General features: G+C 40.9%; 1 protein-coding gene across 1 annotated transcript; it reads left to right on the plus strand.

Moving 5' to 3' along the window:
* Window positions 1-374: 374 nt before the first annotated feature.
* LOC142180320 (uncharacterized) lies at window positions 375-11,229 on the plus strand. Its single transcript, XM_075251966.1, has 2 exons — window positions 375-1,973; window positions 4,968-11,229. The coding sequence occupies exon 2, from the start codon at window positions 9,063-9,065 to the stop codon at window positions 10,200-10,202; it is 1,140 nt and encodes a 379-aa protein (XP_075108067.1). The 5' UTR covers window positions 375-1,973; window positions 4,968-9,062; the 3' UTR covers window positions 10,203-11,229.
* The last annotated feature ends 1,799 nt before the right edge of the window (window positions 11,230-13,028 follow it).

Genomic DNA, 13,028 nt, shown 5'->3' on the forward strand with positions numbered 1-13,028 from the left:
GCACGAGATCCCGTCGTATTGTTGCCCGTTGTTTCTTCTTCTTCGCTCGTCGCTACTGCTGCTTCTCCTTCTTCATCCGGCGAGTTGCTCCAGCCATGGCTGCTGCCACGCTGCCATGGACAACCACCAAACGACACCTGAACAAGACGACCATCTAGCTTCGGACTGCTGCTGCGTTCTTCACTGTCCATTTGCTGCTGCCCGCGCTCCTTATCCTCCAAGATCACGTTGGATTCTTCTTCTCCAAGATCATGTCATTGTTGTTGTTGCGTTTCTTCATTGTTCGCACTGCTGCCATGCTTCCTTCTCCGTCCTTTTCCAAACAAACAAACTACTTTCCGTTCGAGTTCATCGTCGCTTCGATCCGGTTAGTAGATTTGAGTTTCATGTTGCCCGTATTTTTGTTTTGATATTCTCGGATCTAAAATCGATAAATATTCGATTCTTGTTTTGTTCGTGTCTATTGTTGAATTAATTTTCTAGTTTGTTCATATGTTTTGTTGGTTTAATTTTCAGATTTAAATGGAACTTTGATTAATTAATTTTTCAGTTTATTTCACGTGCTTTTATTTATTTTTGTAAAAAGAGATTCTTAGTTTGATTTTAATGTTGTTAGATTCGAATTTAAATTTAATTAATTGTTTTTCAGTTTATTTCATGTGTTTTATTTGTTTTTGTAAAAGAAATTGTTAGTTTAATTTTTAATGTTGTTATAATCAATTGAAATTTAATTACTTATTTTGGTTTGTTTCATGTGTTTTTATTTATTTTTGTAAAAGAAATTGTTAGTTTAATTTTAATATGGTTAGATTCAAGTTGAAATTCAATCAATTATTTCTTCTTCGGTTTATTTTATTCGTTTAAAAGAATTAAGTTGTAATATAGAAATATGTTAGTTTAATCGCTTGAATCCGTTCTTTGTTGTTTAATTTAGATTTAATTCGTGTTTATTGATTGTTTGAAGTTCGTTTTAATCTAGTGAATTAATGTGAGTTTATGTTTTGGTTTGTAATTTTTGATTTTGTTTGAATCATGAATCTTTGTTATAATATTGTTGGATTTAATTTGAAGATTAATTGATTAGTTGAGTTTTAGTGATTTGAATCTGTTCATTTATTTTGTTTAATTTGAATATATTTGTTTGTTAATATTGTTGAATATGCAAATATATGTGTTGTTAAAAAATATCGTTCAGTTAAAATAATTCCGATTATTGATTCGTTGTTCATAGTTTAAGTTGGAATTCGTTGATTGAACTGGATTAAGGATTGGTTATAGCTGGTAATTTAATTTTAGGTTCTTAGATAATTTTGAAGTTAAACAGATTTTGAATCGGGGCGTAACAGTAGTTTTAGGGGTAAACCGGGAATTAACCAATTACGAATTATTTAATTATGGTGGGGACCAGACATAATTATAAAAGCAAAAAGGAAAAGGCGCGTAATGATGTCTACTTTGCAAAAAGAGGGAACATGGGGGCCCACTTTGACTACTTTTCAAAAAGAGGGAACACGGAGGGCCCACGTTGACTACTTTTACTAAAGTAAAAGTATGAGTAATAATAAAAGTTAAAGGGTGCACATAGTGGAAGGATTGGGTCTTGCTTGGATATATAAGAGACTCATTTGATACTTAATAGGAGGAGAATTTTTGGGGAGATAAAAAATTTCAGAACTAAAGAGGAGATAAGAACATACTTTTAATCTTGAAGAAGAGGATTTCTAAAATATCTGAATACTATTTTCCGTATATTCCTGAGTGTGATTTCTGCCTACTGTTTGCTTCCGGGATTTTCAATTGGTTTCTTGAGTTAACTATTGGTTCTTTGTTATTGCTTTATTGGGTGGTTGCTGGAATTTTTGTCCGGTTTTCAAGTCTACTACTAGGTTTTCTGACTGTTGATTGTTTGTTGTTGCCGCGTTGTTGCTACTGCTGCTGATCCTATTCTTCCTTTCTTTGTATTCAAATACCAGGTACACTACTCTGAATCATTTCAACATATGTATTGAAGATGAAATGAAATGGCCGGAAGATTTAAGTTTTTTTTAATTATAGAATATTCGCATTTTAGTTAAATATTCATTATGTGTCTCATGTTATGTAAATGGTAGAAGTATTTATTATGTGAAGTATTAAACTGCGGGACTAGTGGATGGGTGTCAGCATGAACACCATAAGTATTAGTTTCGGCTTTGTTAAATTTTTTAGCTTAAAATCGCATTCAAATCGTTAGTAATTATTCAATACGGAAAACCGACTTAATTTGAGGGAAGGTTAGTAAACTCTAGATTTGAATTTGCAAATTTTGAAATAAAAGCAATTTGAGTTTTTTTTTTTCTATCTTTAAATTTTGGTAATAACAAAGGAACGCAAATATTAGACAAACATAATAGGCCAATAATTTTGTAGAATCTGCAGGCTTACAAATATTTTCGTTTTTTTATTTTTTTTTATTTTTTATTATTATTTTTTTCGTCATTTATTCAGTTTTTTTTTTTAAAAAAAAAAAGAACTTAAAAAAAGAAATTTGTAAAAAAAAAAAAAATTTAAGAAAAAAAACTGAAATGATGTTTAATGGGTGATTCAACGTTGCAAGGCTAAGAGCATTAATCCATTAGGTGCGAGTTTGAGCAAGATGAGTCAACATTTAAGTTTAATAAACTTTTTAATAAGCTTTAGTAATTATGGTTAAGTCTAGTTTTAAATGGTTTTGAATAACTAATTTCAATAGTTTTTCTTATAACAATGTAAGCTTTAAGTTAGCTATAATCAGGATCTTTTGATTTTTAATTGTCGAACTTCGTAAATTTTTTACAATTTCGAATTTATTTATTTATTTTTAGTAAAATTCATTTCTATTAATATTTGTCTTAATCTAGCAATTAGTATGTTATGTGTTATTATTTTTAAGCTCGTAATTAATTACGATTTTCTTTCTTTATTTTAGAGACTAATTTTAATAGAAAAATGTAGTCGCTTTAGGATTTGCCCACTTAAAATAAATGAGATGAGCCTCGCCTAGTAAAATGTATAGATTGCGGGGCCCTCGCAAATATATGCATTAAATACTTAGAACATCGGAGTTGGCCGTCTAGAGAAATTTTACGGCCTTTCCCAAAACAACAATACGCTAGTCGTCCTAGGCGCGTCTTTAACAAATCATTTTCTTAAATATGGGTGTGCATTTATGTAACCCAAATCCAAATCTCAACGGAGTCGAAATGTGTCGATAACCATGGGTGCATTGATTGCGACGTGGTCTGAAATACATTTTCACAATGTTGCAATTCTCCGTAAAATAATAATAATAAATAATAATAATAAAAGCGGCTAAGGGTTAAAATTTGCACATAAGTTCATAATTGTATAAAATCAGATAATCAAGTCGAATATGACAGTTGAGCGACCGTGCTAGAACCACGGAACTCGGGAATGCCTAACACCTTCTCCCGGGTTAACAGAATTCCTTATCCGGATTTCTGGTGCGCAGACTGTTAAATAGAGTCATTATTTTCCTCGATTCGGGATTAAATTGGTGACTTGGGACACCCTAAATCTCCCAAGTGGCGACTCTGAAATAAATAAACAAATCCCGTTTCGATTGTCCTTTAATTGGAAAAACTCCCTCTGCGCCCTTGCGGGTGCCGGAAAAAGGAGGTGTGACAGCTCTGGCGACTCTACTGGGGAAATACCCAGAACCACTGGTTCAGGGTTAGAAATTCGAGCCTTTGATAAACTGTTATAATGTTGCTTTATTATCTGATATTTTCATATGATACATGCTTAATGTGCAAAATGATATCTTGTTACCGCTTTGATATTATCTGACTGTATATATAAACTGTGCCGAACCCTTCTCTCCTCACCTCTGGGGATGTGCTTACTGGTTGAGACTCCCTATTCTGTTAGTGTCATACCCTAAAATAAAAAAGAGGCTCGGACAAGTTACTAAGCCGGATGGCCTTTTGGTTCCCGGAAAGTTGCCCCCTCCTCGACTCGAGTTGTCCGCTCGGGTAAGCCAGGTCTAGAACAAAAAACCCAGGTTTGAAACTTAATATAACAAAACTTCATGCCGGATCCCTAGTAGGAACGATTATTTGCATCATGTTGCATTTGACTTAGGGGACTCAACACAGGGGTTGGGTCTGTCTAGGACTAGCAACCTGAAATGAAAAGACCATCCTGATGCATCCTATTTATGCTGTGCATTTATTTGTTCCAAACCCGCATGTTGACCGGCTTTAATCTCGGGAACGTTGGAAAATTGAAAAAAAAGGGAGAAAAAGAGAGAAATAACAAATAGGGAGTTAATTGATTCTTTTAGAAAATCGAGTGTCCAAGTACTATCAGAACTCTGCCGAATTTTTTTAAAAAATATTTTACTTTTTAATTTTTTTGTATTTACCCATAATAAAAAAAATAGAGAGAAATAAAAAGCATTTAGTGTAGGAAAGAATCCTTTATTTTAGTTTGCTTTGTTTTCAAAAAATAAAAACATGAAGGAAAAATAGTGTCTTTTGCTAAAAAATGGAAAATATATTTGTTTTCAAAATTAATTGGTTTATTGGCTCGAACTACGCTGGTTTGATTCTCACTGGGTGTGAGATACGTAGGCAACCCTCATCGGGTCCAACCTCCCTTTTTGTAAAAAATATCCAAAAAGTCTATTTTAATTTTTGTTATAAATAAGTCGGATGATGCCGTTTTTTGCAAAAATAGCCGAATGTTCCTAAATAGGACGCCGGAAGGCTGACATTGCATAAACGGCCATCTTTGGTCATCATTTTTGATTTTTGACCAGTTGACTCTCGCAACCTTAAATGCTTCGTTCTCGAAGTGCTAAAAGACCGCATTTGAAAACCGAGCCCATCGTTTTGAAAAAATAATCTTGGAAAAGAATATAGATAGTTTTATTTTGAGTCAAATAAAAGTTTTTCGTTGGCATAATCCCCTTAATAAATGTGCAGGATGAGCACAATACAAAATGAACCCTTTTCAATAATGACCAAGATCCCTTTTGAGTTGCGATTATGGTGGAATGACCTAGGCAAGGAAGGGCAAGACAAAGTAAAGAAGTATCTGAAAGATCTCCCGGATTTGCTAAACATCCAGCCTCGGGGTGATATTATCAGATCATTGGTCACTTGCTGGGATTCAGCACATAATGTATTCCACTTCTCGGACTTTGAGCTCACCCCGACATTGGAAGAAATAGCGGGATACATCGGAAATGATGAAGCTTCGTTAAGGTTCAAGTACTTGATTGCACCCAAGGCCGTCACTGTACACCGTTTTCTGGATTCCCTAAAAATACCCCGAACATTTCACCATCCAGATTTTGCAAAATGTTTCTGCAGTCTCCGCCTCATATATGCTAGATACGGCCACGTGGGCGGGTTCAATAAGCCAGACTTCAAACTATGCAGTAGAGATAACCGACAGAAGTGGGATGAACACAGGCTGGTAGCTTTTATGATAGCTTTTTTGGGTCTTATAGTATTCCCAAGGAAAGACGGAAACATTGATTTGAAAGTAGCTGGGGTCGTCAGTACCTTGCTCACCCAAGATAAAAGCACTCTGGCGCCTATGATTATGGCTGACATCTTCCGGGCTCTCACTGCTTGCCGAGCCGGGGGCAACTTTTTCGAGGGATGTAACCTATTGTTGCAAATGTGGATGACCGATCATTTATGCCACCGCTCCCAGCTCTTGGGTTACGGTTCACCCGAGAAGACTTGCATTGGAGAATTTTACACAAGAATCAAAGGGGTTAGTCTACCCGAGGGAGTCACAGCTTGGACGTCATTCTTCCGAACTCTCACTGCCAACCAAATCCAGTGGACGCTCGGATGGTTGCTTGTTGAGGAAATCCTATACATGCCAGCAAACCAGGCCCCACTTTTTGTTAATGAGACTCAAAAGTATCCAACCCTATGCACCGTATCGGGTTTTGAGGCAACTTGGGAGGTATCAAGTAGTTCCGAAAGATGAAGACTTGAGTACCCAGGTGGTTGAAATCAGTCCTGACGGTCGGTTCCCCGAAAAAGAAGTTCGCCAGATCTGGAGTGAGTGTCAACATTTGACGGCAAATACTTGCGTGTTGGATACGGCTAAAGGAGAAGTTTCCCCGGGGTATCACGCTTGGTTCAGAGGTGACACGTCCTGTGAGAGACCAGCTAAAAGACCTCATCTCATAGATTTTGCTGAGTCATCCCAGGAGCAATGGAACTGGTTAGCAAAGGAAAGGGGTTATCGGGCGGAGATCGGGGAGTTGAAGCAACAGGTTGAAAGTCTGAAATTCAATAACAGTGTGCAAGTTGATACAGATCGAGGTGAAAGGAATAGATTGGCCCAAGAAAATGAAGAACTTAGGGCCCAAATCCAGAAATTGAGAATGAATCCTGATAAACAACCAAAGAGTCGATCAGATGAGCAGTTGATAAAAAGGCTGAAAAATGAAGTCAGGGAATGGCGGGATGGTTTAGAAAAATCTGAGAACATCATGGCAAAACTCAAAGCACAGTGGGGTACAAGAGCAGATAAGCATCGCCGATACTTGAATCAATTGAAACGCGACCACGAGAAAGCTCTTGCCAACATGAAGAGAAAGATGGCTACACTTGAGGGTAAAGCAATTAAGCAGGCTGAGGATTTCCAAATTGAAAACGGACACTGTTACGACTTGTTGGCCCAAATGGAGGTAGAAGTGCGGCAACTGAAAAATCAGCATATGCAGGATTCTCAGGCATTGAAAACATGCAGTGATCAAATAAAACGCCTGATTCTAGAAAAGAAGCAAGCAAGGGACAGGATTAGAGCCATTGCCCGCGCCATTTTTAGAAGATGTCGCGCTTGTGAAGACATGACCCATGCTACTTTTGTCTCAGCAGTGCTGATCTATGTGAAACGGACCATGAATGAATTAGAGCAACTCAAAAGGGACTTGGAACCTAGGCCCGCGGCGAGGCCGAACGATGCCCCGCGGGCACCCATATTTGAAGCTTTAGAGTATGCGTAGTTCGTGTCTGTATTTCTTTATATATTTTTTTAGCCTATGGTTTGTCTGTCCATTGTCTTTTCACATCAAAGTGTTTCCGTAGTCTTGGAACTTGTATCTGACCTTAGTTTACGTTTGTCATTTTCTTTCTGCAAAAAGGATTTTAGTTTGTAATGTTTGTTTTAAGTAATGAAAAATTGAAAATCTTTCTGCATGAACTAAGCTTGGTCTGATTTATGCAGGGTCACGATGCGTAGGCAATCTCTATAGGATTCCACCGTAGTTGTTAAATAATAAAAAAATAAAATAAAAAAGAGGAGAGAGAGAGGGAGAAGAAGAAAAAGGAGATTCTGGAACACTCGAAAGAGGTAAATAAAATAATCCGGGATGATGCGTGCGGTCAGAGCAAAAGCATGTTAGAAATGGTTAACTGCCTAGGAACATTGCATCCCAATGTGCAATAACAATATTTGTTAAGACGCTAACACTGACAAGTTTGTTGTTTTTCAATCCAATACCAGTTAGTTTGTTAGGGCGTGCTGGCACAGTACCATTATCAAACAAGATCGAAAGGTCCTATACCAGAAAGCATGACTAGGTCAGACAACAGCGTTGAGTCAGAAAAGACGGCCAATCAGATGCTGAAGGATGCCTTGGAGAAAATGGAAAAAATGAGGCTAGAAATGAATGAAATGCGGATAGCCTTAGCTAGGGCTCAGAAGGGGAAGGAACTACCCGTTACTCCTACCCTCCAACCAATAAACTCGCCGGAATACCTTTCCACCGACCCTTCAACGAGTTTCCCAAGCCATCACTACTATCAGGGAAGAGAGGCCTATGATCACCAAGCCCCACCACCCAGTCAAAACCCTCCTCCACCAAATGTTCCCGTCTTTGTAGCACCTCCCCCAGCCCCATTGCACAGATCATCAAGCGAGTCGATATTTCAGGCTCACGACAAACAATATTACCCTCATGAACTCACATTCAAAGCACCCGAGCCACATACCTATAATCCCCACTTTGAGGTCCCGGCGGAGATTGAAAAGCCGACAAAGAGCCCAGAGCAGGATGAGGTGATGCGGAAATTTAAAAGCTTGGAGCAGTCCTTCAGAAACATACACGGGTTAGGCAACCAGGTCAGCGTGGCCTACAAGGATCTATGCCCTTTCCCTAACGTCCAATTACCAGCAGGGTTCAAGATGCCCAAGTTCGATTTGTACGAAGGGCATGGTGATCCTATGGCACATCTGCGGGGTTTTTGCAGCAAAATGAGGGGAGCAGGGGGAAAAGATGAGTTACTGATAGCTTACTTTGGCCAGAGTTTGAGTGGGTCGGCACTGGAGTGGTACACGAGACAAGATCCGAGCAGGTGGTACACCTGGGATGACTTGGCACAGGCTTTCGCAGGACATTTCCAGTACAACCTTGAGATAGTCCCAGACCGTCTCACATTGCTAAAGCTCGAAAAGAAATCTGGGGAGAGCATCCGGGAATTTGGTTTCCGATGGAGGGAACAGGTAGCCAGAGTTGATCCTCCGATGAGAGAGGGGGAAATGGTAGATTACTTTCTACAAACTCTAGAGCCAACTTACTTCGGTCACTTGGTGACGTCAGTTGGCAAATCCTTCAACGAAGTGGTGAAAATGGGAAGCATGATAGAAGGGGGACTTAAGTCCAATAAGATCCTAAGTTACTCGGCAATTAAGGCAACGACTCAGGCCATTCAGAGCTGCACGGGAGGTGCGCTCGGAAAGAAAAGGAGAGAAGAGGTAACGACAACAGAAGTCGGCAATTGGTCCAGATCTAGAGGTCCTTCCCCTCATTACCAACCCATACCCCATCATGTAAACTACCCACACATTCCAAATTACCCACCACAACCCTACTACCCACCACAAGAACAACACTTCTCCGTCCATCAAGCCCAGACATACACCCAACTTCCGGTTCGCCCACAATGGCGCGCGCCGGCTCCCCACAATACATACCCACCTCCACATAACACCTACCCCCACCACAAAACCCCTATCCACCGCCAAGAGCCTACAGGAACCCTCCAGGGATGGGTTTCAGGGGAAATCCGGCCTCCAGAAATGAAAGATTGCAGAGGCAAAGAACTTTTACTGAGTTGGGGGAAACTTATATTGCCTTGTTCCACAAATTGAGGCAGTTGGGTTTATTAAATCCTGTGGAGCCTAGATTGCCAAATCCCTTACCCCAAAATATGGATCACTCGGTAAGAAATGAATATTGTTCGGGAGCTCCCGGACATGATACCGAGAAATGTTGGAGGCTGAAACATGCGATACAAGATCTTATTGATACCAACAAGATCGAGGTACAGGCCCCGGAGGCACCCAACATTAACCAGAACCCATTGCCAAAGCACCCCGAAGCCCACATGATCGAGCTTTTGCACGAAGGAGGGGAGCTGAAAAAACCCTCACAGACAGTGATGATGATCCGTGCCACTCCGAAAGAAAAATCGATCGATGAGGAAGCAGGGGTACAGTTGAAGGAGGAAGATGTCAAGCCAGTGGTAATATTGGGGAAGAATCCATCTGCCGCTACAAGGAAACCAGAACCAGCCAAGTTGGTAATAACGGGAGCATCATCTACACCCGTGGTTGTTGTGAAAGGGGTCTGCAGGGAACCGGTCATCATAAAGCCAGTAGTCCAAACACCAGTGATTGATAGCAAGGCCGTGCCTTGGAAGTACGAGAAGGCAGTGGTGATGTACAAGGGACAACAAGTGGAGGAGAATAGTTGTGAGGTGCAGGGACTGACTCGATCAGGACGGTGTTTTGCTCTGGCGGAGTTGAGAAGACCCAATCCAGCTGCAACAAAGAAACCTGTGTCAGAAGAAGAAGCTGAGGAATTCTTAAAGAAGATGAAAGTGCAGGATTACTCCGTGGTCGAACAGTTGAAGAAAACACCGGCCCAGATCTCGCTGCTATCATTACTCATCCATTCGGATGAACATCGTCGGGCCCTGATGAAGATACTAAATGAAGCTCATGTGCCAAACGAGATTTCTGTAAATCACCTGGAAACGATTGCCAACAAAATTTTCGAGGTGAACAGGGTAACATTTTCAGATGTTGATCTGCCAGTGGAGGGCACGGAGCATAATAAAGCTCTCTACCTAACTGTCAAATGTGAAGATTCGGCAGTTACTCGGGCATTGGTGGATAATGGCTAAAGCGCCAATATTTGTCCATTATCCACCCTGAACCAGTTGAAGATCGACCACGGAAGAATCCACAAGAATAGCATTTGCGTCCGAGGATTTGACGGAAATGGAACAGCCACCGTGGGGGATATTGTACTTGAGTTGACCATCGGTCCAGTCGAGTTTACTATGGAGTTCCAGGTATTGGATGTCGCAGTATCTTATAACCTTTTGTTGGGACGACCGTGGATCCACGCAGCCAAAGCAGTGCCATCCACATTGCATCAAATGGTCAAGTTTGAATGGGACAGACAAGATGTGGTGCTGCATGGTGAAGATGTTGCATGCACTATAGGAGGTGCCATTGTGCCATTCATAGAAACCAACGATGACAAAGGCCCTTGGGTTTACCAGATTTTTGATTCAGTGTCAGCAAACAAGATCCCCAAGAGTACAAGCATTCCACACCCCAGAATAGCTTCTGCCACCGTCATGATAGTTTCAGAGATGCTGAGTAACGGGTTCATGCCAGGAAAAGGTCTGGGGGATGAACTTCAAGGTATTGTCCAATCTGTCTCTTTACCCAAGAATGTAGAGACCTTTGGGCTGGGATTCAAGCCCACATCAGCAGATGTCAGACATGCCCGTAAGATGAAGAAGAAAGTTTGGGTTCTTCCCAAGCCAATCCCGTGCCTGTCCAGATCCTTTGTTAGAGCAGGTACCAGAAAGTTGTCGGTCCCGAAAGTTCTCGGACCAATGATTGGGCCAGATGGAGATTTAGATGAGGGCTTTGAAAGGTTGTTCGCCGGTGTCAACATGATAGAAGCTGGAGAAGGTTCCAGTAGGGTGGATATACAATTTGTGGGGCCTAGGGCCAAGATCAACAATTGGACAGCCTCTCCTCTTCCTACCCGGAGGGAGTCTTGGTAGTAGGCTTTGGATTTTCTTTCTTGTTTCCTGGATTATTCCAGAGTTGTAATCCAGTTTTGATTTTTATTCAGTAAAAGTGTGAAACTCTGTTATCCTGCATTTTAATAAAGAGTGAAAGTTTCCTTTTCTTGTTTTGTTTTAATTTTATTTCTTCTTCTTTTATTTCTGAACAATTCTCTTTGCATTGGTACTAACGATGTGGCATGCACAACTGATCTTCAACCCAGTCTAAATAATCAATCTGATTCTGAATTAATCGCACAAGAGATTGATTACGATGATGAATCGGAATACGAGGAGGATGATGCCTTCGAAGAGATAAACAGAGAGTTGAGCCAGTTCGAAGAGAAACCTAAGCCCAATTTGAGTGACACTGAAGCAGTCAATTTGGGGGATGTCGACAATGTCAGGGAAACCAAAATCAGCAACCACATTGAGCCTAGCATCAGGGAACAACTAATCAAAGCACTCATTGAGTTTAAAGATATTTTTGCGTGGTCGTATGATGACGTACCGGGTTTAAGCACCAAGCTAGTGGTTCACAAATTACCCACTGACCCGACATGCCCTTCCATCAAGCAGAAATTGAGAAAGTTCAAGACAGATATGAGTGTGAAGATTAAAGAAGAAGTAACCAAGCAGCTGCAAGCAAAGGTTATTCGGGTCACTCGATATCCTGATTGGTTAGCTAATGTGGTTCCAGTACCAAAGAAAGATGGGAAGATCAGGGTATGCGTCGGCTACCGCAATCTGAACAGGGCCAGCCCAAAAGATAACTTTCCCTTACCCAATATCCATATCTTGATCAACAATTGCGCCGGACGAGAAATCGGATTTTTTGTGGATTGCTATGCCGGGTATCATCAGATTCTGATGGATGAAGAAGATGCAGAGAAGACAGCTTTCATTATGCCATGGGGGACTTATTGCTATCGAGTAATGCCATTTGGTTTAAAGAACACTGGGGCAACATACATGAGAGCAATGACTACTGTGTTCCATGATATGATGCACAAAGAGATTGAGGTGTACGTAGATGATGTGATCATCAAATCCAAGCGCCAGGAAGACCACGTAACAGACCTTAGGAAGTTTTTTGAAAGAATTCGAAGGTACGACATTAAGCTCAACCCAGCCAAATGTGCGTTTGATGTTCCATCTGGAAAGCTGTTGGGATTCATCGTCAGTCGGCGAGGCATTGAGTTGGACCCGTCAAAGATCAAATCCATCCAGGAATTGCCGCCCCCGAGGAATAAAACAGAAGTAATGAGTCTGTTGGGAAGGTTGAACTATATCAGCAGGTTCATCGCTCAGCTCACAGCGACTTGTGAACCCATTTTTCGGCTACTGAGGAAAGATGCTGCAATAGAGTGGACGACAGAATGTCAGGAAGCCTTCGACCAAATCAAGGGGTATCTGTCAAACCCACCTGTGTTGGTTCCACCTGAACCAAGAAGACCGTTGATTCTCTATCTAACGGTACTGGAGAATTCATTTGGGTGCGTACTGGGGCAACATGACATCACAGGAAGGAAAGATCAAGCCATTTATTATCTCAGCAAGAAGTTTACAGTCTATGAGGTCAAGTACACTCAGCTTGAGAAGACATGTTGTGCCCTAACTTGGGTAGCACAGAAGTTCAAGCATTGAAGCCTATGCCCACAGGGAGATTGGCAAAATGGCAGATATTACTCACAGAGTTCGACATTGTCTATGTGACTAGGACGGCCATGAAAGCCCAAGCATTGGCTGATCACTTGGCTGAGAATCCTATTGATGAAGAATACGAGCCTTTAAGGACGTATTTCTGATGGGGCTGCGAATGCGAAAGGGGTTCGAATAGGAGCGGTACTTATTTCTGAAACAGGACATCACTATCCTGCTACAGCTCGGCTACGTTTCTATTGTACCAACAACATGGCTGAA

This window comes from Nicotiana tabacum, chromosome 1, assembly GCF_000715075.1.
Source record: "Nicotiana tabacum cultivar K326 chromosome 1, ASM71507v2, whole genome shotgun sequence".
Classification (NCBI taxonomy): Eukaryota; Viridiplantae; Streptophyta; class Magnoliopsida; order Solanales; family Solanaceae; genus Nicotiana; species Nicotiana tabacum.